Source organism: Poromitra crassiceps (assembly GCF_964638095.1).
Source record: "Poromitra crassiceps genome assembly, chromosome: 19".
Taxonomy (NCBI): domain Eukaryota; kingdom Metazoa; phylum Chordata; class Actinopteri; order Beryciformes; family Melamphaidae; genus Poromitra; species Poromitra crassiceps.
The window spans coordinates 15,967,817-15,994,894 of NC_139646.1; the positions used below are offsets into that span (position 1 = coordinate 15,967,817).

General features: G+C 43.2%; 1 protein-coding gene across 2 annotated transcripts; it reads right to left on the reverse strand.

The window, feature by feature from the left end:
* Nucleotides 1-1,037: 1,037 nt before the first annotated feature.
* Nucleotides 1,038-26,412, reverse strand: arhgdia (Rho GDP dissociation inhibitor (GDI) alpha). Of its 2 annotated transcripts, none has more exons than XM_083655332.1 (6): nucleotides 26,354-26,394; nucleotides 20,064-20,252; nucleotides 15,055-15,138; nucleotides 5,216-5,283; nucleotides 3,975-4,038; nucleotides 1,038-3,322 (listed from the first exon to the last, which is right to left on the reverse strand). In XM_083655332.1, exons 2-6 carry the CDS (start codon nucleotides 20,248-20,250, stop codon nucleotides 3,123-3,125), a joined length of 603 nt encoding a protein of 200 aa, XP_083511458.1. In that variant the 5' UTR covers nucleotides 20,251-20,252; nucleotides 26,354-26,394; the 3' UTR covers nucleotides 1,038-3,122. The 2 variants fall into 2 exon arrangements, with proteins under 2 accessions (XP_083511458.1, XP_083511457.1); XM_083655331.1 differs by having other exon boundaries at nucleotides 1,581-3,322; nucleotides 20,064-20,267; nucleotides 26,354-26,412.
* Between the last annotated feature and the right edge of the window lie 666 nt (nucleotides 26,413-27,078).

Sequence of the window (27,078 nt, forward strand, 5' to 3'; positions counted from 1 at the left end):
AAACAGAAGTGCTAAACAACATTACTACGATTATACTACTACTGTTGTTGCGCGGCGCAGCCATCTTGGATTTTTGAGGTTGGGGCTGCTGAGACTCCTACGAGTTTGTAATGGGACATACCAGCTCTGATGACGTCACCGCCCAGCTCATGACCTTTGAAGTCGTAAGATTACCAGTCCCCAGTTATAAAGGAATGCACGATAGTTATAATCGTATAAATGTATTTAGCACTTCTGTCTTGTTTGTGTCTCATTAAATCAGCTGTACACACAGCATGGCCTACTTCTATCTGTGTGGACATGAGGCTGCAGTGTTTGTATGCGCAAAATGCCACGAAATGCCTTGTTATCAATTGTTATTGCTAACAATGGCTAGCCTGGCTAGCGAGTGGATCTGAACAGTGAACTTCCCAGCTCAACTTTTCTGCAAATGGAATAGTCTCTCAAAACAGACTGTCTCATCTACATCCCCCAGAACATGCACAAGGAAGTTGGGAAAAAACCTTCAGACAGGAAAGAAGCGGAATCCGACCAATCACGACACGTGTGTCCACGAAAAATGCGGCATATTGGATTCTGATTGGACTAATGAGCGGAAGACCCGACTTTCTACTTCCCATTCCGGTTGGTGCATGATTCTCCCCCACGAAATACAGATGGTATGGGGAAGCATTTGAAAATTGCGGAAGGAACGCTAACAAAACGGACGTCATTTAGCCTCCACATACCAGTTATTTTTGCGATAAAGGAACACACGATTAAAACTGTCTATGTGGGATATAGATGGCATAGAAATAAACAGTGTCTATCTCTATGCCATCTATATCCCATAGAGATAAACAGTGTTTATGATATGGATGTGACTACTTGGACAAGAGTTTTTATATATAGGTTATCTAGGATGCAAATATTTCAAAAGACCTAATTAAATAAAATTCTGAAAGATCAATCATTTAACACTACAGCCTTGCCTTTGTGTGCTTTAGATCAGTGTTGTTTTTGATGACCAGATGAAAAAATTACTTGTTTGCCAAATGTTACAGGGCAGGCCAAGTTGAGCAAAATCTTTATTGACCGAGAAGAGCAATCACAAATGATCAAATATACAACCCCACCAGCATGCCAGTGTTTTCATAGAAACTGTACAATGTGAAGGAATGTATGGAGCAGGACTACATAATTTTCAGGGGGAAAAAAGATTTACATCCATATGTTCTGCTACAGTACAGGTTGATTTGAATTGTCCTGGTCAATTGCATTTTAAAATCCTATTTCATATACAGTAAATGAGCATGCATTTCTAGTAACGCCACCCAATCTGCACAAATGTTACCATTCATTTACATTTTTGGGTCATCATTGGCATCAAGATTGGAATCATTGGGTAAAAAGCGAAGGCCCGGTCAGAGGCGGTGACCGTGGCTGTCTAACTCTCTCTGTGCATCCAGCGGTTGGTTTCCTGGTGAGCCTGGCAACAAAAAGGTATCCTAGAGCAGACAGTGCCTAGCTCCGCCTCCTCTACTCAACACCTGTCATGTCCTGACTGGCTGCAGCCTAGGAGTCGCAAAGCGATCTGAGTGTTGATTGTTTTGTTGTTGTTGTTTTTTTGGGGGGGGGGGGGGGGGGGGGGGGGTGTGTAAGGGAATCTCATGTGAGGAATGATGTACATTAAGGCAAAAGAAAAAACAAAATTCGTCATACTATTCATAGCTGTCCCCACCCCACCCCACCACCATGGTGAGCGAGCGATAAGGCTTCATGGCTAAAAAGGAACAAAAGTGGCTTGATTTTATATATATATTTTTTTTAAATATTGATTTAAAGTGGCTTACTGGGTTTGGGCAAAGAACCACTGGTATTTCTTGTCAGTGGGGCGATCCAATATTCAAATCATTGTCCAGGAGGTGTTTATTCTGGTGCAGTGGATGTGTGCACACAGCAGCATGTGAAGAACCTGTATAAACAGCCTCCACTACAACAAGCGCTACAGAAGATTATTGGTTGGAGTAAGAGTAGAGCCCTTGATATACAGACTACCTGATAGCAAGCACTGCTTCGTACACACAAGGCATGCAAATTCAGTAGAGCTTCTCCTTTCCCCCCAGCAGCTGAATTAGGACAAGCTAAATATTAGTGAATAAAACTACCCCCCCCCCCCATTCAATACATAAGGCAGCCAAGGGGGATCGCACCCCTGCTTTTGTCACCGTTACATTTTTCACTCCATTGTTCATTTTGGCCCCAATCCCCATTTGAGGAGGAGTGGGTGAATAGTTTCAGGAGGGGAGGGAGGCGCCATAGAGCAGCTCAGAATTAAGTGTTTCACAAGGCAGGTATCGGTAATTATATCAAAAGACAGCAAGCGGGTAGCAAAGGAATGCTATGGCGATGGGGTAAGATGGGCGGGCAAGATGGACGCGGTTGGGTCTGCAATGACCACAAAAGCCGAGTATGTGAGTACAATCACATTACACAAACGTTAATACAATTGTATATATAGAAAAGGCAAACAAAAGTTGATTGTACAGTTGCTTTTCCCCATGTACTTCTTACTGAGAGAGGAAGACACCATTTTGGAGAGGTGGAAGGCGGGGTTAATCTCTTCAAGCAGCAAAATCCATCAAAAAAAAAAGAGGGCAGGGGAGTCGGGGCATGTGGAAGTAAGGTGCTACATAGCACAGCTCATCGGGGGGGTGCAGGGATGCAAACTCATGGATAGAGAAAAGGTGACCGATACCAGGGCAGACACAAAACCACTCAGAAACACTTCTCTTAAATGTCCTGCTTTGGGATGAAAAAGGTGACTGGCAGGTGGGCAACAGTGAACGGAGGTGGGTCTTGTGTGAAATGTTAGGGAGGCGATGGACGGACAGGGGATCTGCTACTGGTGCCGACAGGGAAGTGGGAAGTGGGACGCAGGCCGGGATGTAAGACAGCCAGGTGAGAACCAAGGCTTGAAGATGGAATGCTTGAATACACAATCAAATAAAAACAAACAAGGTGGACACGAGGCAGGAGGGGGGGGTATAGGGTGGGTGGGTGAGGAGCAGCATGTGTGTGTGTGTGTGTGTGTGTGTGGGGGGGGGGGGTGGTGGCCCTCCCTCCCTCCTCAAAGGCCTCTTTTAGTCTTTCCACTCTTTCTTGATGTTGAGGTTCCACTCCCAGGAGAGGTGGTCGTGCTGGTCGTCATCAGTAAACTTGGACTTGATGTTGTAGGTGCCGCGGGTCAACATGCCTTTGGGAGCCTCCTCCAGCGAGGTCAGGAAGTCGTATTCGGCCTGCCGGGGCCCGTAGCTGCCGACCATGTAGTCCGATTTGTCAACTGTCACCAACGAAGAGAACAAACTGTAGTCAGACTGAGGCAATGAGGGATGATTTTTATATACTGTATATCCTTACATCTACATCTAGATCCACATGCTTTTTCAATAGGATATAATGTATGCCTAAAGCTTTAATAGTGTTACATTCTTTCAATAATTTGTCATCTTTGCTCTGTTCTCCACCGTGTGTTCACTCTCTTGCAGTGTTTGTTTTTGCTGCAGTATTTTTTTTATATTTGTAGTTTCTGTCTTTTTGATGGAGGCAACAGCATTTTTTTAATAAACCCTTGAGCCTTTTTTTTTTTTTTTTTTTATCTCTGCTGAACAGATTAGTGATTTGCATCACCTTTTTCTGAGTGTTATCATTAGTATGCTTTGGTACTATCATTGGTATGTTTCATCAGTGTGCAAAGAAACTAAGCTGTTGAAGCAGGCGGGTTTGGACACTGCCTGACAGGATGGTATAAAAAAGTCTTGTCATATCAGCTACTACTGTATTTGCACATGGTCAATTGATATTCCTATGACATTGCACCACTTTTTGGCAGCAAGATCTTTCCTAAGTAGGAAAACAAAGATAGTGTCTGTTCATCATCATCACAACTGGACAAAAGCCCAGAGAAGGCAATAGGGTACAAATTGTTCACTCACTCCTCACTCCTTTCCTGAATGTCTGCTGCACATATTTCAGACCCGAAACAATTTCCCTGTTAACCTGAGGAAACACAAACATTGTTAATATAGACACAGTCATACATTTATGGGGGAGGGGAGGGGGGTTTGTTGCAAAAATATCCTAGTACATAAAACGCGGGTGAAGTGAAAATGAGGTCGCAAATACTGCCCCCGACAATTAGGCGTACTCTTGTTTTGCATTTCATTCATTTTTCTTAAATTGAGCTCTCAAATATTCATGTGTGAAAACAACTACCGGTAATGTTCCCCATAAGCCACGGTAGGGAATTCATGGGAGCCTATTACTGAGGGATTTACACACACACACACACACACACACACACACACACACACACGGGAGTGGAAGATGGACTGGTTGGGGACAGAAAGTAAAATAAGTAATCGTGTAAAGAAAAAAGAAATGCAAATGTATTACTTCATTGTTCAATAAAACTGCTCACGTTTTCATTTAAATTTAACTAGTGAAAATCCCAGGCATTTCGGAGGGGGGATATTGACTCCGACACGGAAAATTTCCAGAAGATTTTTGGATGAAGCTGCATGTGTGAAAGGGGCTATAGTATAGTATGGAACGTTTACTTCTTAAATATAGTTTTCTGTGATTCTCTTTGACAACAGCCTTTTCATTACTGCACTCAATGGCAAGAACATAATATTCACTCCTGGAAACTCAGGGCCTCATGTATGAATCGTAGATTTGATCTTATATTGTGCGTGCAAACAATTTAAGAACTTTTGTAATACTTGCATACTTCCGCGGTTGTTCTTGGGGAAGATCAAAATTCAAGAGTGCCCTGTATATGCCAATAAAAGCCAACTTGCATTTTGTGCCGTGAAATCAATAATTATGATGGAAAAGCAATTTAAATCATAAAACACATAGCTCACTCATTTAGCAAAAATGTAACTCGCTCCTCTGATTTCGACTCCATGCATCTTTTTTTTTTGGCACATCTACATCTCCATTCCCACCCCCAAATTAACCTGCTCCCACTAAGAAATAACCAGAATGTTTGTATTCTTGGGATTGGAATACAGCTTGGTACACCATTTTCTTATTATTGCTTTGTGCAAGAACAGCTATAAGAGCAAAATAAGAAAACATTCATGCGTGAGGCCCTATGATTCTCTTTTATGATTATCTTTTAGAATATTTCAGGCGGATAGGACAACACAGAGCTGTGATCCACTCTCACCTTAAAGCTGATCTTTATTTTGTACTCCACGCCCTCCTTCAGGATGAAGGACTCCTTCTCCAGCTCTCCTGTTAGAAATCACAAGGAAAGAACACATCACATACTGTAGAGATTATCACCACGTTATTTCACCAGTTTATTTCACGGTCTGCCCTCCCCCCACACCCACACAGTATTCATAGTTTCAGTGTCTGAGAGCGCTGTGCGATCATCAGGAGATTAACAAATACAACAATGCCAAGTCAATACTTGTTTCGTTGTGGAGAAAGTTCTTGCCAAGTCGTCTTGTAGGGAATAAACTTCTCAAAAACAAGAGCACAGAGATGTATCTTTACAGTTTCATATGTGCTTGACCTCACACCATCAATTAAAGACACATGGACCAGTGTTCATGTTTGTGTTTCCACTGGCTTTGTGCTGTAGACCAGGGTTTCCACTGGCTGTGTGCTATAGACCAGGGTTTCCACTGGCTTTGTGCTATAGACCACGGTTTCCACTGGCTGTGTGCTATAGACCAGGGTTTCCACTGGCTTTGTGCTATAGACCAGGGTTTCCACTGGCTTTGTGCTATAGACCAGGGTTTCCACTGGCTGTGTGCTATAGACCAGGGTTTCCACTGGCTTTGTGCTATAGACCAGGGTTTCCACTGGCTGTGTGCTATAGACCAGGGTTTCCACTGGCTTTGTGCTATAGACCAGGGTTTCCCACACTTTTTTCTGGTGACCCACTTTTTAAAAATGACAAACCATCATGACCCAATTCACAATATGCCTCATCTATAAATCGTGAGAAGAGCGAATTGACCATAATCAGTCTCTGATCATTTATACTGCCATTTCCACATCACCTTATATTATCTTCAATAGGTAAACCAGTCATTTCAAAGTGATATAATAAATCACAACTTAGTTGTATGCATGTGTTATTGAAAACATGCTAAATACTTTATAAATGAGGCCGTTTTCTTCCTCTCATCAGTAAAATATACACACATAAAACACTATAGAGACACTGCATGAAATAGGCCACGCCCATCACGGGGGAAAAGCTCCGTTCATTTCCACACACCAGCGTTATTTTCCTTGAATTAAACATAGCTAAAAGCTGTTGTGTGGTGGGCTGCGCAGACAACAAATGTAAAAAATCGCCAGTTAAAGTTTTTTTGTACTTTTTTTGTACTCAAGTTTTTTTTTAACTTGTAGTCACCTTGTGACTAGTGAGCAGGGTCTGTCTGAGAGCAGGTCACTGGGGGCTGGGTTTACCCAGGCTAGCGCTTGACTGCTGCGTAGGCGGGCACAGGAGGGCGTGGTTTTAGCGTAACCTATGTGGGATTCGAAATAACGCGTCAGCCAGCCATGGGGAACAGGAACGTCTGCCATCACCGTTGGAGGCCATTATCACATCGCTCAGCAGTGACCGCGCCTTACTGGGAGGCTTAATTAAGACCACATAGTCATGCACAGGATTAATTAACACTACACGCAACGCTGCCACCAGCCCACATAGACAAACACTAGATAATTACCTACCTGTTTGTTTCCAACTATCATATTTACATGACTGCTCCATTTCTATCAACACAGCGAGGCGCCGTGAAAGAGGTCCCAGGCCTTTAAAAACAGATTAGAGTGTTAGCTAGCTTCCCGCATGTTTCTGCTGAGCTGAGCATGTGCTCTACTGTTCCTTGGGGTCCTATTCTCGACTAGTGTCGGGGCTGCATGGCCACAAGAATCCATAGAGGAGAGGGGGTGGGGGCGGGGCTTGTTATAGCTGCATTGATTCCTTTACTGGAAGTCATCTGCCTCACTGACTAAGCAGCAAGGTTTGTCTGGCCTCAGACCGGCTTTTACTGTCTCTTCACATTCTCCAGTCCTTATAGATGCATTTTCACCAGTGTTGGGGGTAACTCATTACAAAAGTAACATATTACATGTAATATATTACTTTTAGCACAAAATGAATGAGTAAATGGGCATTGACACTGTTTTTATATAACCATTGATCAATTCTCATTAATCTTTTATCTTTTCTTTTTTATTTGTCTGTAGGCTACATACGTGCACTGCCAAGAGTAGCGGCAGCATTCTAAACCAGAGACCATACTATATCAAAAACATAAACACACAGTGGCGTCTTTCATGCATGCTAGCAAGCGAAACTGCTGTCTGTCTGACCACAGACTGTAGAAAGAGACGCAGGCCAAGCGAATGTGATTGGATGAACGTTTGACGCTAGGCCAATCACAGGCAGAGAGGGTGCCTCCAGCCTTCGCCATCATCCGAAAAAAAAAGCGATTTCATGAACCAACTGAATTGCTCTTGAGAGCGGACATTGAAATGAATTATGGTCACATACCTTCCTTAGTGTATTAACGCTAATGGAAACGTAATACAAGCTTTTTAAGTTACTCTACACAGAAAGTAATATTGTAAAGTAACTTATTACTTTCAAATGAAAGTAACTAGTAATATGTAGTATATTACATTTTGAAAGTAACTTGCCCAACACTGATTTTCACACACAAAAAACACAAACAAAAAGATCCAAGATGTCGACGGTTTTCATCTTCTGCACGAGTTTCAGAAAATAATATGCGGGGGATACAATTGCTGTTTTATATACACATCCGTTTTGTATTAAAAGTTAAACTTCAACTAATTCAGTCTTTTGGTGAGCCTTCCTTACTTTCAGGAAGTATTGGCTGTATGACCAAACAGGTATGTCATTCAGGTTCAGACCCATACATTGAGAGGCCATTTACACCTGGCACTAACATGCATTTTCTGTGATCAAAATTGCAATCAGATAGTGCTTGACCACTTGAGATGACAGGTGTAAACGGCAACGCCCACAAGAAGACACATTGAAGATGGATTGCGATCTGATCAGCCAAACCACCACAAGTGTAAATGCATTGCAATGTGTCCTCACAATCCGCATACAGCAACTGTAAGCGGATTGAGAGGACACTCGTTTTGGGTGATCAGATTGCAATCTGATCACCCAAAACGCATGCTAAAGCCACGTGTAAATGAAATTAGGCTAATGTGGTGGTCAAGCACTATCCGATTGCAATCTCATCACAGAAAACGCATGTTAGTGCCAGGTGTAAATGGCCTCTGATTTGTCAATGATCTGGCCAATATTGGGCAGTTAGCATTGTCCACTGTCAAGTGATGCAGGTTCTTCCTTGGCCACAGCTACAAAAAAAAGTCTGTAAAACCTGAAATGAATTTATTTCACACATTTGATTTAATGTTCAATAATGTTTTATGTACCGTAAATTCCGGACTATAAGACGCACCGGTCTATAAGCCGCACCTTCAAAGGTGACTATTTTTTTCTTCTATAAGCCGCACCGGTCTATAAGCCGCGGGTGTTTTGATGTTTAATTACCATATGAAAGGGTTCGTGCACAGAGAGGAATGTCGGGAAAGAGATCGCTGTTTGGGGAAGCTCCCATTTATTAACATTTCAACAAAACAAAAGTCAGGTCACTAATCCCCAGACAAAATCACACATTGTGGTATTTTTTGTTTTTTTTACAGTGCACACAGTGTCCGCGGTGTGGTGAAAAGAGGGCAAGAGAGGAAATTAAAACAGAAGTGGATTTATAGTTAGAAAGAGTGCTAAAGAAGAGAGAATTCCGTTTTTTATTTTTTTATTTTAGTTACTCACAGTACTATTGACCAGTCCAACTCAAAAGATATTCGGCAGTTTCACTTTGAGCTCTTGTTCCGCCGCTGGGCACACAGTGTCCGCGGTGTGGTGAAAAGAGGGCAAGAGAGGAAATTAAAACAGAAGTGGATTTATAGTTAGAAAGAGTGCTAAAGATAGTCCGGTCTGGTTATGACGAGTCTCGCTGGGTACAGTACGCCAAAGCGATATCCATTGACTCGATGATGCTGTTGTATGTTGCGCGTTTCTGTTGCACCAACGCGGAGAGGTCCTGCCCGGACGAAAAAGCGCGTACCCTCCCAGGTGAGGGGCTTCTTCCCCGCAGCCTGGAGGATGAGTTGACGGTCGGGCCAGCGGAGTAGGCAGATGAAGATGGCCCTCGGTGGCAGGCCGGGGTCTGGACGTGGCCGAGGCGCCCGGTGTGCCCTGTCCACCTCTGGTGGTTTCTCGCCTTCCTTCAGGTCCAGGATGTAACACAGGATTTTGCCACGAAAGCGTCCATGTCACCGATCTCAGCTCCTCTTTTACATTGATCAGGCGAATGTTATTTCTTTTACTCCTGCTGATTAAGTCATCAACCTGCGTGTGCAGGGTTTCGATTTTGCATTTTATCCATTTTCGGACTCACTGTGTTGTTTTTGTCCTCCAGTGCGCGGATGCGCTTTTCCGCATTATAAACTCTGTTCACGGTTGCCTTAGTTTCTTTAGTGAGTGAGTGGATGGACTTCTGCACGTTTTCAAACTTGTTTTCAAGCTGCTCAAAACCTCTGAGCGATGTCGGACTTAATCGATAGTGTTTCACGGAGTAAAAGTTTAGCCCAAGCGTGTATCTCCAGCCTCCAGCAGGTGAGTCATTTCCTCATTCATGGCGTGATTGCTTCGTCTTTTTCTTTCTGCTTACCTGTGTTGTGTTATGTTATGTTATGTTGTTAAAAGAGGGCAAGAGAGGAAATTAAAACAGAAGTGGATTTATAGTTAGAAAGAGTGCTAAAAAAAGAGAGATTTTTTTTTTTTTTTTTGGAAAAAATCCATAGATAAGACGCACCGTTATATAAGCCGCAGGGGGCAAAAAAGGCCAAAAAACGGGAAAAAAGCCGCGGCTTATAGTCCGGAATTTACGGTAAATGAATTATTTCTTCAAAAAGGTCTAATTCCAGAGTTTCCTCTACTATTGAATAAGTGTGGTGAGTCATCCTGCTTTTAAAGGAGCTCCTAACCATAATAGAATTCCATTATGCCACTTTTCCACCGCATGGTACCAGCTTAACTCGACTCGACTCGCTTTTTGGTTTTCCACTGCCGATACTATAGTACCCTTTCAATGGGCCCGTCATAGCGACGCCGTGAGGCCACATGAAACTGCTGTGACATTATCTTCAACACGACACTCTCACATTCCCCCTGCTCTCCCTCCCCTGCACCCTCCCACCTCTCCTTCTCTGTTCTCTCCTCCTCCACATTTCCCATTTTCTCCCTACCCTCGCCCTAATCCGGGCCCGTATCCTACTCCCTCCCCTCCCCAACCCTAGACCCTACCTCTACCCTGGCTCTCCCTCCCCTGCACCCTCATCTCTCCTTCTCTGTTCTCTCCTCCTCCACATTTCCTATTTTCTCCCCACCTCCCCCCTCTCCTCCCTCACATCCCCCCTCCTCCACTCTCCTGCCTTCTCCTCTTCCCGGTGTTTCTTCCTCTTCCCCCCTTCCCCCACTACTCTAAAGCATAGTACACATTCTACTCCAAAGCATGGCACCCACTCCATCCCCTCCAATATTTCACCACTACTTAAAGCATGGCACCCATGCTCTTAGTATTTCGCCACTATTCAAAGCATGGCATCCACTCTTCCCTAAAGCAAGGCACCCATAAGCTCTATATGTGAACATGTGCTTATTTGGCAAAAGGACTCACTACTAAAGGCTTGCAGCCAATTAAATTAGGCATAGTTTGGTTGCTAAGAAATTGACATATGTCCGTTTGCAAGATGTGCGTCTATATTTCTCATTCTCTCCCCACCTCCTCCCTCCCCCTGCTCTCTTCTCCCCCACACCCCCCCCCCCCTTCCCCTCTCCTGCTCTCTCCTCTTGCTCCCTCCCCACCTCCTATACCCTCCAGCATCTCCCATTCCCTCCCCACCCCATCACTCTCTCACATTCCCCCTGCTCTTCTCCCTTCTCCTGCTCTCTCCTCTGCTCTCTCTTCATTTCTATATTTTCTATATTATCAATTGTTCAGATGTTATCTTTATTCTGTATATTCTTGTTACTGTTGTGTCAGCTAGAATTAGCTAGACATACTTTCTGTGAAGCCCTCTGAGACATGCTTGTGAATTAGGGCTATATAAATAAATTTGACTTGACTTGACTTGACACACACAGCAATGAGCATTTGGCTGTTAGTCAAAGCAAGGAGATGGATTTTATTATTTATTATTATTAACATTATTATTATTATTTTTTAAGAGGCTGAGTTTGGGAAACCCTACATGCAAGAGGGTAAGCTAATCTGGTAGCTAACGTTAGCATAATGTATGCGCAATGACGACAATGATCTCTGTCCGATCAGCAGTCTGCAGTATTTTCACGTTACCTTTTGGTATTGCCTCAGCTCGCTTTGAAACTCTGTGGACATGGTACTAAAAGAGTACCAGGTAATATGGTACCTGCCCAATGGAAAACCAAAAAGGCGAGTCGTACCAGTACCATGCAGTGGAAAACAGCATAGTTTCAGTGGAGGGTCCTATGATGGTTTTTTCAGAAACTTTTCCACATTGAGAAGAAGGGGAAACAGTGAATGCTTGGAAATTGTTGGCATGAAAACGGTCATATATTTAGGGATATTGAACAAAATATCAGATATCGGCGACTTCAGTCTGAAATTATTGGCATTGGCCCTCAAAAAGCCATAATCCATCAATCCCTAATGTCTTAAGTGACCAAAATTGAAAGACTGATGTTGCCCTGAAGAACCATGAGGAATTGTTCTATTTCTTCACTGTGTGTGTAGTCCACCCTTATTAGTATTTCTTCCCACTGAAACAGAGTGATGCAGAGGAAGGGAGACTCAGGAGAGAGGGTTCTAGCTGGACTCAAATCTAGGCCAGCTAAGAGAGAAGCAGATCCATAGTAAGAAGTCTTCATCACTGGGAAACACCATACCAGTCCGGTACATACTGTACATTTTTAACAGCAGCTGGTACAAAAACAGGAATTAAAGAGCACTGTGGGGGCGATCAATCACTCAATATTGTTACAGTACGTGCAACACAGATACAAACCTCCACAAAAGTAGTGCTGGGTCTAAATCAAAATAAGCAAAGTCAGTATTGGGTTAACAGCAGTGTTGGGAATTACTTAATGTGATGCTACTACTTTTGGCGGTAACTAGTAATGTAACTAATTTATTTTCTAAATTAAATAACACAATTTCAATTACTGAAATTTAAATTGACTCGTTACTCGTTATTTTACATGAAACTAGCGGACAACTTCAGAGGATTATCGGGTTTATGACATCCGACCTTATGGTGGCGGTGGATCGGGTTTTTCGAAAGGCAATATTGAGAGCTGTGACGGAGACGGAGGGTCCGTCAAGTTTCCCCCTCTCCTAATGGAGTTTTGTTTTTAAGTATTGTCTGCGTGTTACATGTCTACAAATGAACTGTCAAGTGAGCACCGAAGCCAAACAGTGTTGAACCACGGAGAGCAAGCTGGAGAGTGACGAGCACTGGAGGATCAGTGCCAAAGCTGCAAGGCAACAGGTAAGCCCACATACCTTACCTTTAGCCTGGCAGCTCATCTCCAGGAATCACATGCATGGGCGAGCAAGCCCTGGAAGCCCCAGACACCACTGTTAATATCCTGAACAATGTTCATCACTGGAAGAAGGCAGACTTCAGGCACTCATACATATGTGGAGCAAGGGGAGGAAAACACTTGAGTTTAGATTAAAAAGTCTTTATTCTATCATGGCTTGTTTACAATGAACAGTAAAAAAAAAATCGGCCAGTTTCGACCCTTTAGGACCTAAAGGGTCGAAACTGGACGTTTTTTTTTTATTGTTCAGTGTTTTTATTGTTCAGGAAGACCTAAAGTTTAGGTCTTCAAACCCTGATGAATAGACGGTTTTCACGGAATTGTGTTGCTAGGGAACAGTTTGGAACATAGCTTACCGGTATGTCCTGTCTGTTATTGTACTAGTAAACCCTGCAACAGGAAGTACGCTGGGGGGCACTTTAGAATATTTATGATGTCGAGTTGAAACCGTCGATACCTAAAGGGTCGAAACCAGTGGTCGTCGTCGTCGACTTTTTGTTCATTGTAACCAAGCCGTGATAGGCTAAAGGCTTTTTAATCTAAACTCAAGTGTTTTTTCCGCTTGCTCCACATATGAGTGCCTGAAGTCTGCCTTCTCCCACTGATGATTTTGAACCCTTTCGCTTCCTTGAGGCTTATGTAAGATCAGTCCTTGAGCACACCGCTACCTCTGTTCATAATAACATAACAGTCTTTTCCCAGGGTTGTGTTTCCCATGACCCCAACCTGGTGTTTTATTGTTCCACGACTTACTTCTCAGCGTAGTGATAATGGGGACAATGATAGCTCAAATTTGACAGCCGTCTTGTCCCACACTGTGCCACAGCAACACTAAAATAATATAGTGTGCAATGCATTAATAAGACTATTGAAGCAGACATTTAAAAATAAATTATTATTATTATTATTAATAATAAAGTAATTAAAGTATTTTAGAAAGTTTCTTTTCCAAGTAAATAATTAGTTTTATTATGCAGTACATTTACTTTTTGATAGAAGTAACTAGTAACTAACGAATTACTAACTAGCTTGCCCAACAGTAGTCAACAACAGCGATGCTATAGTTGACTGGGCCAAATATATTTACTAGCTTTTTGAAACGGGCTGAATAATGAAGAGGAAAATATCAGAAAGCCTTTCTATGTTGAAATGATATGAACAGAATCTGGTTGCAAAAGGTACTGTGGGCTTTGGCGATGTTCATAACTTAATATTGCGATGCTGTCCTGCAATAATATTGTGATATACAATATTTGTACACTATATATATATATATTTATTTCTTTACATATTTATTTATTCTGTCACATCAAATTTCCAGGCTATTAATAATAATAATTCTTATTATTGTTAATAGCCTAGAAATGTGATCTTACTAACAAAAGGAGAACAGAAAAATCCCGCACACCGTCTCCCTTCTCTGGGGAAATATTTTTATTTTTGGATGAACAAACGTTTCGGTCGGTTAGACCTTCATATATCTTCATCCGACGCACCTGTCACACACTTGGGTGTGCAGAGACTGTATACACTACATCTTACTAACAAAAACAATGGCCATTTGTTGTAACTTGCTCATTCCTGTCATTTTCAGGAAAATGGGCTACCTTGAAATAAAATTACAATTTTATCATCACAACTATGATTATATTTGTTTTTTTGCTATCACTAGACTATACAGGTTTATAAGTTTACATGTTTGGGTTAGGTAACACGTGATATAAGCAACACATGGTGCCTGGGCTTTGTGGGAATATTCGATACTGTGGAAAATATCAGGACATTTCATGAGATATTGCGATATCCTGGTCGCTGAAGTGGTGCCTCCTCTGGTCAATAGGGGCGCCTGTTCGGAGGGAGGGGAACTCGTTGGAATAGCGTGATCCTCCTACGTGCTATGTCCTACCGGTGAAGCTTCCCCTGTCAGGTGCAAAGAAGCGGCTGGCTACTGCCCATGTCTCGGAGGAAGCATGGAGCCAGTTTCGGCTCTCCCCAGATCGGCAGAGGGTGGAGCAGCAACCAGGATAAATAAATTAAAATGAGCACTAATGGGGGATAAAAATGGGATAAAAAAATCGTGGGGAAAATATTAGAAAAAAAACAAATATTGCGATATCGGCCAAGGCCTACTGGGGTCTCAATTCAACTATGACGATGGATCCGTGTGCATATAATACCACTTCCATAAGTCTGTCTGCATACGTACTTCTTCATTTACAATGTAAGCCTAGATGCCGCTGTGCTGGCCTCTGTCAAAGTTCTGCCAACTACAGAAGGCATACAGTATATTCAGGTCAGCATAAATCCGTCTGTCTCAGCAGGGCCAAGTGGCCCAAACAGGGACTCACCTTGCAGGTCCAAAGTCAGGGGGACTGGGGAGCTTTCACAGACCAGAGTCAGCCGGGTCACTTGGACATTGGCAATATTGGGATCTAGGACAGAATCAGAGGAACAGAGTGGTCAGTACGGACGACCAACACATCTTCTTACACATTTTCGGCTCCATACTTCCCCAGATCTCAGGCTCATAGCAGACTTGCTGCTCACTGTTGAACCAGCGTTGTCTCTGTGGGCTAATATTATTACAGACACTTAGTGCTGAACAGTCTCTCTCAGGGGAAAGCAATTTGCAGTACAGTGCGGGTGTAAGATCTACTCGCCGACAAGATGGGCTCGCCATACAGATGACATCACGGCTTCATGCATTGTGATTCGCTGTACGTCGGCCATGTGGGATTAACATGCCCAAAATGTCCGACAGCTTTAGATTAGCTAACAAGCTAAGCTACTGATGTTATCAGACATTTGGGAACATTAATACATTAGAAATATGAATCATACAAACATTCAATGATCAGGATTCAAGTGTGTACAGGACCATTTCTCATAAACATGCGCCTTACTTTTTGAAAATCAATGATGTGAGAGTTTAACTTCATCTGTAGTCGCAGGACCCCCCCTCCCCGAGCACATCCGGTAGGGCGAGCAGATCTTACACCCACAATGGCAGTGAATTTCCAGACTTATTCCAACCAATCAGAATTTTTTGTGTTTTTCAATACTTTGCATCCATCATTTTCCACACATTGCAGGCCTCTGGAGGACCCCCAAATTGTGATAAAGTCGCATCCAGTTCACACCAATTACCAATTACATTATCCATCATTTTTGCGCATTGCTACTGTCAGAGAAATGGTAACCGCTGATCATAGTGTGAGGATGGCACATAAATCACAAAGCAATGCCTTGAAGTGTAATGAATGCACAGGCTCAGGGGTTTGGCGATATCCGTGCAGACACATATTGACCACGAGCATTTACAAGAGGACTGCACATCATGTCTAATCTGTAGCAAGCAGCAGGCCTGCGTGGCCTCAGGAGAGCTGGAATCAGGACAGCTCTTCTGTAGTTGGGACGGCCTCTGCATTAATTAGAAACTACTTTATTCTCAGTCTCAAGGAACGAGCCGTTTCCCGCAGTTGGAGAAGAGCATATTGGTTACGGCCTCCATAAACAATACAAGGCTCAAGAGGAGACCGAAAGCATATTTAGGATGTCCGACGAGGTTGTGCCAAAGAAAACGATGTTTATTTGAATAAGCCATACTCAAAGTTCAAAGTAATGCAAACCAAAGGGGCTGGAGATCCGGCCAAACAGAACAAAAGATGGGGAAGAGACTGGGCCAGCCCGCAATGGGCCATCAGGGCCTGCTCTTCCCCTGACTGTCACTTTGAAACTCCAGGGGAGTTTTCAGTTGGCCAACTTTTTTTTTTTTTTTTTTTTCAGTTGAGAGAGAGTTCGGTCGAGCGAGCTACAGCTTGCATGAAGAGAGGGAGAGACATAAAGGGATTGTTGTTCAGGCTGAAAACACAGCATAACGTTAGCAGAAGAGGTAGACTCCATAGGTGGAGTAAAACGTAAAAAAAAAAACAGGGCAACGGATAATGACATAGCAGCCAGACTCTGTGCTTGTAGCTACAGGTCCACCACTAGTTCTGCTCAGGCACTCATAGCTCCAAAATGAGGATGAAACTGGCGCGAAACTAGGAGAGCTTGACGGTCTGGGGCTGGCACATGTGTATGTGTGTGTGTAGGAGCGCAGCCCCGCCCTTGTGAAACTCCGACACACAGACAGCAGGGGAGAGAAGGTGCAGTAACACCAGAACGTGGTGCAGACTCTCAGCATAGTTTTTACACAACTATTTTTGTAGAAACATTGACTCGCCATGTGGTGGATAGCCTTCTGAGATTTACTCGCCAAATGCAAAATCTACTCACGTTTAGCCGTTGGCGACCGTTCATTTGGGACCCCCCCCTGGCCCTGAACTACCGAAAAAGAGCAAAAGCTAAACTATGAAACAAAATCGAGAATTGACCAGGATCTCCATCCCAGAACTAAAATAATAAACAAAGTACAAAAAAAAAAATCAAGAAAAAACACTGGGGAGAAAGGTCAGGTGTGTGTGACTCTATCTCTCTATTCGCCTTTTTCACTTCCCACCCAATTCACCCATTTTGTGTCTTAAAGGCAGGAAGTAACACAGGTGCAAGCAGAACATTAATGAGGGTTTCTAACGTCCAATCCATTTGGTGATCCAGTGCCGGGGGCCCTCGTCACTGTTCTGCTTGCACCTGTGTTACTTCCTGCATTTTAGACACAAAACGGGTGCATTGGGTGGGAAGTGATAAAGGCTAATAGAGTACAGTGGGGACGACATAATAGGCCAACCCAGAAGTCATGCACTTCCTGGTTCCCTCATTGGGAAGTCAATGGGATGTTGTGGTTAACAAGAGTTTTCTGAAAATCACACCAAAAAAAAGCACGCTTCAAAAATCATAAAAGTGGTCCTCATTTGTAAAGATTATCTTACTGAACACAAAGATCACAGTTTCATAAACTTTTGTTAACCACATACATTATTTCAGGCATTTAACCCAAATCCGCATACAGAAATCCCATTGACATGGAGACGAGGGAACCAGGAAGTGCTGACATCCGGGTCTTAGGACTGATTCCTGCGGTACTTCCTCCAATACCCATTTAAGCCAGGAGGGCTGATTGGCACCAGGTGCGCCTGATTCCGCATCTGGCTAATAGAGAGGTCCAGTAACGAGTCCGGAAATCATCGATGCTAACAGCCCTGGTTCTTCACAGTTTTCGCCTATGGGAGTTTTGAATGGGTTTTTGGCGCGATGCTTCTAATAATCTCTCTGGGCAACGCTGGCTTAATCAAACGCGAACCAGTGTTTAGTAACATCATCTTCACACATGAATACCACTTTTATGAGTTTTGAAGCTTTTACATGCCGTTAAACGGGCGGCTAGCTAGCAAACGGCTAAATGAGACTACACTTTTGAGTCGATGGGGATATATACGTCAATAACGTCACCACTTCAAACGACGGACACGGAAATTCTCTTTCCCTCACCTGGTTCAGCCCCGTTCAGCCCGAGGTAATCAGTGCACACATCAACAACAGTCCAGGTTGACTGCTGACATGACGTGAAGCCTATGCGACAGTGTGTAGTTCTGGATTAGCTTAGCTCGAGCATTTTACTTCTAGGGCTCGCATTTACGCAACAAAACTCATGAAAGTGGTCCTCATGTGTGAAGATTATCCCGCTGAACCTTGGTTCGCGTTTGATTAAACTTGCGTTGCCCACGGACATTATTTGAAGCATCACGCCAAAAACCCATTCAAAAATCCCATAGACAGAAACAGTGAAGAACCAGGAAGTTCGGGACTTCCGCATTCAGCCTACAAAAATACGTCATCCCTGGACCTCTCTATGAAGATGAGGGGATTGTGGTTAGTGTAAACTACAGTAGGCACACTAGCAGAGCAGACATACACCTCCAAATGTTGAAGATCCAAAAGGAGAAGGGGGGGGGGGGGGGAGAGGAAGGGGGGGGGGGGGGGGAGAGGAAGGGGGGGGGGGGGGGGGGCAACAGGCCGGTCGCACATAACACAGGCATTCACAAGAAGATATTTGGACAAGTCACCACAAGGGCCTTACAGCTAGCTTACAGCTGATGTTGTGGCCTAACCCGATGTCAAACTCAATCTCAGTTGAAAATAAATGATGTATTGGACATCACTGACAGCATGTCATATATGGTGTAATAATATACAAGACTTTCCCCCTCTTTTCCAGCTCCTCTCTATTTGTCGAAATACAAATGCTGTGACACAAGCAAGCCTCCCATTACCTCCCAGACAGTCTGATTAATTTATTCATCACGCTACTTACAACATCACTTTCATTGCAACTGATACCTAGGCTGTGCTACTCTTATCGCTAGTACAGATAGCATCCTTTCCAACTCATTAGCATACAAGGTCACAAACAAGTGCAAACCTTTCAGGCCGCGGCACTCCCCCCCCCCAAACACCACCCATATCCCCCTAGCCTGGGTAAAGCCAGCCTTCAACGTGACGTCACAGGCTATGCCTGTAGCGTACGTTTCGTGACTGATAGTCCATAGAGGTCATGTGGAGGCTGGGTTTACCCAGGCTAATATCCCCCTAGCCACCCCTCAAATCCTGACTCTCTAGTCTCTACCATCTTCCTATCCCGAGCTACGGCCATTTTCCCACTAAAGGTCCATGAGTGACTGTCCTGACTTTTCCATCTCATGACCCCGGCGGGACTGCTGGTCGCAGCGACGCAGGAAAGACACCTGCCCCTTACCTGTCAACACTGACGTTTTTTTCCTGAGTTTCCTTTCTTTGCATGAGACTTTGGCCTAGGAGCAAGCTGAACACTGGATTTAGGATTTATGCAGCTATGCTACTATTTAAAGCGAGACAACCATCTATTTCACCACCTCCAATTGTATTTATCTGTCACTATCTTTCTTTTGGAGTTCCCCCGTTCTCTCCCCAATTGTACCCGGTCATTGCTCCACCCCCTCTGCTGAACTGGGGAGAGCCGTAGACTAGCACATGCTTCCTCCAATACATGTGAAGTTGCCAGCCACTTCTTTTCACCGGACAGCGAGGAGCTTCACTGGCAGGACGTAGGTGGGAGGATCACGCTATTCCCCCCCAGCTCCCCTCCCCCCGAACAGGCGCCCCAACTGACCAGAGGAGGCGCTAGGGTGTGAGTGAAAATTTACAAGGGCAACGACCAGGACACATACCCTTAAGGCGGCCCGGCTTCCCAGGCCACCCACAATTGTGGATCTATAGACAGGACACCAGACCAAGTTGGAGGTAAAACAAGGGTTTGAACCTGCGACCCTCAGGGCAGGGCATCTACCCGGGCACCCAAATTGTCTTTCTTTCCCCCTACTCTCTCTCACTCCCACACACACACACACACACACACACAGACACACAAACATTGCATTACCAACTTCAGCAGCGCCAGCGCCAAGCAGGACATCTTTGTACTTGCGTAGGCTCTCATCATCCTTGTCTAGATCGCGGATCTCTTGCAGGGTCTTCTGAGCTGGTGGCCTGTAGTCCACCCCCTCCACCTCCTCGTTTTCTGCCGCGATGGCTGCTAGCTGCTCCGGAGTCACGTCGTCCTCAGCCATGTCTGGAGGAGAAGAGACTGAGCGTGAGAGCAAGGGGACAAACAGCATGAGGGGAAGAGACAGAGAGCAGGTAAGGTAGAGGCAGACATGAAGGACTGAAGAGACCAGTGAGTGTGGACCAGTGACATCACTGGTCCACACTAACTCAAATGAATAACTCATTAACTCAAATCAACTCTCAATAACTGTCAAACTATTCATCGTTCATCTAGTTTGACAGTTATTGAGAGTTGATTTGAGTTAATGAGTTATTAATTTGAGTTAGTGTGGACCAGTGATGTCACTGGTCCACACTTTAACACTCAATAACTGTCAAATTAAATGACAGACTTCAAAACCGTTTACAGTTTTCTGATATACTACTGATGTTCTAATGATACAAAGCTGGTTGAAAATTGGCGGAGTGTTCCTTTAAGGGGCAGACTTTTACGGGGGTTTTGTACAGCCGATTTTATTTTAAGGAAACCTTAACTCTGACTTTAAGGAAAATCTTAACTCGGGGTGTTTTGTGGTACCTTAGCCGCACTGGTCTGTACTGCGAGGTCACAGTGTTGTGATAATAAGATGCTCTCTCCTTGTATTCCTATAAGGCTGCTGATGACCTCACTGGCTGATGTGTGACATCATCTGAGCAGCACTCTTCTCTGAAATAGCATCACTACCGCTTAATAAGACTCTGGGAGCCACAAATGAGGTCATGTTTCATATGACACAATGCGGGGGGGGGGGGCGTGGCCATTCACAGGCCCAGTGGTTATTGAGGTCAGAGGAGCAAACATTAGAAATGGCTTATGTTTCTTTGGCACAGGAAATTAGCCTAGAGGGGGATGCTTAAATAAATAAGGGTTAGGGTTAATAAGGGGGCAAATGGACCAATCAGACAGTCAGGGAAGGACCCTCAGAGCCAGTACTCTGTAGAGCAGAGGTTCTCAAATGTTTTTCAGCCAAGGACCCCTTACAAGATAGACCCCCTCATTCTGATTTGTGATTTTGGGCTCAGCTTGTTTCCACGGTAACGTGCTTGACATTTAAATTTATAGGTTTGTCAGGTTAGAATGTAATCCATGAACCATTTTAGATTTAAAGCATAACATATTTTTTTTCCTGAAAACATTTCGCGGACCCCCTGGCAAAGTGCCATGGACCCCTGGCGGTCCCCGGACCCCCATTTGAGAACCACTGCTGTAGAGGGGCTTCTGGAACTGCAGCAGGAGCCAAATATTAGGCTACTTGTAATCAAATTCACTTCAAGATAAGAAAGTCACGCCATCCAGGAAACGATGGGTCAGGAGGAAAAAATGTCAGCAAGTGGTATAGTGACTAACTTAATGCAGATCTGATGGGTTTTTTGTTTTTTGTTGGACTGCAAATATCCTGTTCCTTCTGTTGATCTCTTCTTCAGTAGAGTCATCCTCTTCCAGGGGGTTTGTGTTGGAAAAAGATGTCTCTCCTGAAACACGATGACTTAACAAAAGCAGGAAGCAAGCCTTTTGTTGATGCCAAAAGACATTTGACATTGTCATTAAGGCCAGAGGCCATCCCACCTGCAGTACCTCACACTGGCCCAACAGGCCCCGAATCCCATGTTAAGACACTGATACGCTGCATACATTGGAAATCGTTATTATTTTTGTCCACAAAGCTAAATTATTCTTCTGCACTGACTTGATGTTTATCCCTGCTAATCCAAGAGAAACCTGCAAGGTTAATTAATGGCATATACTTTCTTAGGCTATTTGCAGTCTACTTGTTATGAATCTCATCCTTCACTGTAGTGTACCAACTGGGCAGCTACTCAGTTGGCCTGAACAAATGGCACTGTGTAACTTGGAAAGGACCTGTGTGAGACTAGCAGATGAACCAAGAATCCACACTCTACAATAAACTACACATAATTATAACATCTTATTTCCCCTTAGTTCAAACTGAGTCTTTCTCTGCCCTTAACTTATGGTTAGATAAATAACAACGGCCATTGAGGGGTTTGAATGCCTTATGCAGCCGACCCTGAACCAGATAATAAGGGTTCACAAATTATAAATTATCTCCCACATTTAATAATTATAGAGCTAGCTTTTGCAAATACTAAAACATTTAATTTTGAATATCTGCTGTAGTTTATAGTCAAGAAGTTGACACTAACAGAATCATACCTCCCGCCTTTTTCTCTGGTGTCCTTTTTTACTGTTATGTTATTTACTTATTTTATAGATTCACTGCCTTGCCTGTTTTGATACTGACCTGAACAAAATGAATTTCCCTTGTAGACAATAAAGAACATCTAATCTAATCTAAGACTAATAATCGTGATAAACGATCACGATCACAATGTCTGGAAAAAATAATCAATATGACAATTTCAGCTCCAATGCTGCCGCCCGGCTACAGAGGAGGGAAGGTTTTTTTTAAAGCATACTGTACTTCTTCCTCAAATCTCTCCCCTGGCCCCTGCCTGCCCCAACTAGCAGCCCTCAGTGGAATGTCTGTGAGCTTCGAGGAGCGAAAACGTGCCCGAGCATGGGGCCACACATCTTCTCAGAGTTACACACACACACACACACACACACACACACACACACACACACACACACACACACACACACACACACACACACACACACACACACACACACACACACACACACACACACACACACACACACCTCATCTTAGAAAAATAAATTCTGGCATCTGAATTAATTAACAGGGTTCCCACAAGGTCAAATTCAAGGACTTTTCAAGAACTTTCCTGGCCCAATTCCCTCAAACTCGAGGACCGACGTGGTGGATCAAGGTTAATTACAGTTGCAACACTGACAATTTTTTATAATGAGAACTAGCAGGCTTTACTGAAGCTCCCAAACAACAATTAAAAAGAGAGGCTTGAATGTGCGAACACTTCAACTGTGCTGTGTCACATGTTGTTAAGTGGAGAAAAAAACCTCAGATACATTTGTTTGAGATTATAATATAATATAATTATAAATTATAATAAACTTTTAGAATCAATCAAGGTAGATGTGGACAGATGGAATGTCCTACCCCTCTCCTTGGTGGATAGGGTGGAGACAGTGAGGAAGAATATTCTTCTGAGACTCATTTACCCCTTCCAAATGCTATATACATATTCCCAAACATATTTATTCATTCCATAAGATGATTTCACCTGTTATTTTATTATTATTAAGGGAAACACCCTAGAATACGTTACAGCATTGCTGCTCACTAAAAGATGGGGCGGATTAGCTGTTCCCAACTTCAAACTGGGCAGCCCAGCTGGATGACAGACGATTTAAGTACACTGCTCAATATCTTTTTGTACCTTAATTTGTACCATTATCAGCTCTTCCTTTCTCCAATTTGAATTTAAGAGATCCAGATCTTAACAAATGGACTCTCTAGTCTCTACTCACAATCAAAGTGTGGAGGAGAGAAATCGCCTATATTGTTTTCTCCCATCGACACTAGATGTTGGTTTTAAGGAATGTGTCGAACTTGGCCTGATGTTTCTTCACCATCTCCTCCAGGCGATTATGGACAAATACGCCATTCCCAAAAACAGATTTTTACAGATACCTGCAGATATTTCCAACCCCATAGTGATTGGAAAACTATTTAAACTCCCAACACCTTAGAAAAATACCTGATTCAATATCAGGTAAAAACATTGACAGCTACAGGAATTTCCTCCTGATATCTCAATCTTACATCACTAGAGGATATAACTCATTTGATTTAAAAAGCAAGTGGGAGACGGAAATCCAAGAGATCATTTCAGAGAGGGAGTGGAAGGCTGTTTGTAAACTAAAATTCCTGCCTCCCATTACTTACTGCCAAATCAGACATCACGGATAGTAATGCCTGTTGGAGACTTTGTGGAGAGAACAGCAATCACCACTACATCTCTAGACATGCCCAGAGCTTAAAAACCTTTGGGACAGTGTTTTTAGAGACGTTAATTCCGTCTTTGATGTTATCATCCCACAAGATTTTAAAACTAAACAGCTATTCTTGGAGTGGTACCGGAGGGTCTTGGCAGCAGAAAGGAGCTTTACATGTTAAAAATACTGCTTGCAGTGTAGGAAATTAGCCAGGGGCAAGGGCAAATGCCCCAAGGAATCTCCGAATGCCGCTAAAAACCGTGATCGAAGGGCAACAATTGCCCCCAACATTTTGATAATTTTATTTTCATTAAATTAATTTAATTTCCATTTTCATCTCTAACACATACTCAGCTTGCAGGTGCAAGCTGGTTGCCAGAAGAAGATGACGAAAAACAGACACAAACAACGCTGTTATTCACACTCTGCTTTAGCAACTTTATGCACTACTTTTCTTTTAAGTGCCCCCAACATTTAAATTCAAAGTCAGTCTGTTACAAAAGATTTTCTGTGAAGCCACTTATCATAATCTAAGAGTGTAAAAAAATGATACAGATACAATTTCCTATTAGGAATTCAAATATATATATTTTTTTCATTAACAACATCCTTGGCACCTCAGGGAAATAAGAGTGCTATACTTCAAATATCCGTCAACTTTTCTGCAATTGAATACATAGAGTCAGTATTGTGTCGGGGTCTAGACTCATTTATATGTAACATTCCTTTCCTAAAATGTGTTCCACATGGTTTTAGATTACTACAACATTTGATAGTCCACAAGAGATGATCTAGATCAAGGCTGCAGGAGAGGGGGAAGGGGCTTCAGAGTGAAGGCATTATGTAACCACTGGCATTACATCCAACCTGGCACTGTGGCTCAACATTACAGGTTCCTGTTCCTTCCTCTTTAGGGAAAGGACTTCCATTATCCCTGTATCTCGGCCTGCAAGAGCAAGATGCTGCATGGGCTTTATTAGTCATGCTTGTTGTGGTTTTTCAGTTGCTGACACACGAGACTAGTCAATTTCTAATTTCTAATCTTGATCATATACATATGACATGCATTGTGCTTTATTTTAAAGATCCTTAGTAGTTCAAAGGGACAGGATTTGACTGAGAGTTTGCCCGGTTAATATCAGCATTCTCATTCTGTAGCCTACTCTGTCTCTGCCAAACATCAGTAGCTACTGTACAAGAAGAAAATGAACTATGAAATCTCGAGAATGCAACGGACTGAAGTTTGAGAGGACCACCGCACCCAACTACAGAAGGTGATGAAGCCTTCAAGACAGGCACTGGCAGCTGGAAAGTTCACATTCTGATTTACAGAGGAAGAATAAACCCAAGTCTTATCGCTATGTTGAAATTAAATTCCTCTGTCAGGGTCGTCAAACTCTATTTGAAACGAATAACAGACCGCGGGGCTGCGCACTAACTTCGCCGTTTAGACCGTGCTTACTGACCAGCTACAGCATTTAAGTGTAAAGTATTACAGAATAGAATATGGAAAACTGGATGAAGTCATAGTCATCTATTGTTTGTTATAGATGGTGTAGATGGTGTTCTAATAATAATGATAATAATGATAATAATGATGATAATAATAATAATAATAATAATAATAATAATAATAATAATAATAATAATAATAAAGGTAATAATAATAATTATTATTATAATAATAATAATAATAATAAGCGTTACCAAACAGAATTAGCCGCTTTCTTGGTCGGGTCTAGTTGAAATCAGTCAAACAAGCCAATTCCTTTCAACCAAATAAGCAAAAGTACACAATTAAGATAAGCCGTTTGTGGCCATTACAAGTATTTCAAGCCAAAATTGTTGCTAAGAGGCTAACCGCAGCTACCATTAATCGGACATTAATCAGTCTTTTTACAGAAAGGGTTCCAGTTCTGTACACAGGAGAGTAACGCTAGCTCACTGTTATCTGTAGAAGTGATCAGAGCTCAGTTTAACTGGGTGTTCATCTGAACAAAGGGGCCAGTTATCCTACATTGTACACAGGGTGGGACAGAGACCAGCTGTAGCCAAGCCAACAACGGGCTAGTCGGCTTGCTCAGAACAATTCAGCCAAGCTAACTCAAGATTGCAAGGTAATATCAGATTGACAAGTTACGAGTAGGGATGTAAAGCTAATCAAAAGGAAAAGGCTGATTGTGAAATGGCATGCTTCGGCTCTTGAAACAACCCAGGCTTACCTTTACAGTATGCAGTGGTGATTTCAGGTGCCGCTACAAAGTGCTGCTGTGCGCTGATGTTGCTCTGCGCTGTGTGTGCAGTATGGCGAACAGGGAACGGCACCGCCCACGCCCGAACTTTGGAAATGCAGGGTGGCAGGGGAAGAAGGGGCGGGTTTTCGCCACGAGGACTGATAATTGGTTGGGTTTAGGCATGAGGTGTGATGATTGGCTAAAGTTATACAGGGGGTAAGCTAATCAGAGGCATAATAGGGCGGGTCATTCCGCTAGCATCCTGCATTTCGGAAATTCGCCAATCGCGCTGCACGCCACATGCAGGTGACGTGCGTGCTGTGCGTGCATACGTACGGTGCCGGTGTCATGCGCCGCTGCACTCAGATCACAGGTTGTTTTTTTGTGATTTAGATTATAGCAGATACAACTTGTTTTGCTTCATCATTCATGCTCTGCAGTGAGACCACTACAAGAGTACAAGAGCAAACTTGAACTCACTTTAGCCAAAAATGCCACACCCAACTCACACCCATGCTGCTCATCAGCACAGTGGTAAATTAAAGGCGGATAAATTGTCCTCCAGAGAGTGAACATCATACAGCAAAAACAATTAAAAACAAATATCAATTGTATTTTAAGTATAGACGGTTTTCACAGAATGGTCAGTCCTCCACTTTAGTTTTTTTTCTCCTTTTCTGTCAATAGCAAACACTGCTACAGGAAGTGAGCTG

Excerpts from the sequence above, each read along its gene's own strand:
- arhgdia (XM_083655332.1), bottom strand. The coding sequence starts at position 20,250 with ATGGCTGAGGACGACGTGACTCCGGAGCAGCTAGCAGCCATCGCGGCA. Across the intron at positions 5,284-15,054 it reads CCTGACTTTGGACCTGCAAG|GAGAGCTGGAGAAGGAGTCC; the intron begins GTGAGTCCCTGT and ends GATTTCTAACAG. Across the intron at positions 3,323-3,974 it reads ATTCAGGAAAGGAGTGAGGA|TTGACAAATCGGACTACATG; the intron begins GTGAGTGAACAA and ends CGTTGGTGACAG.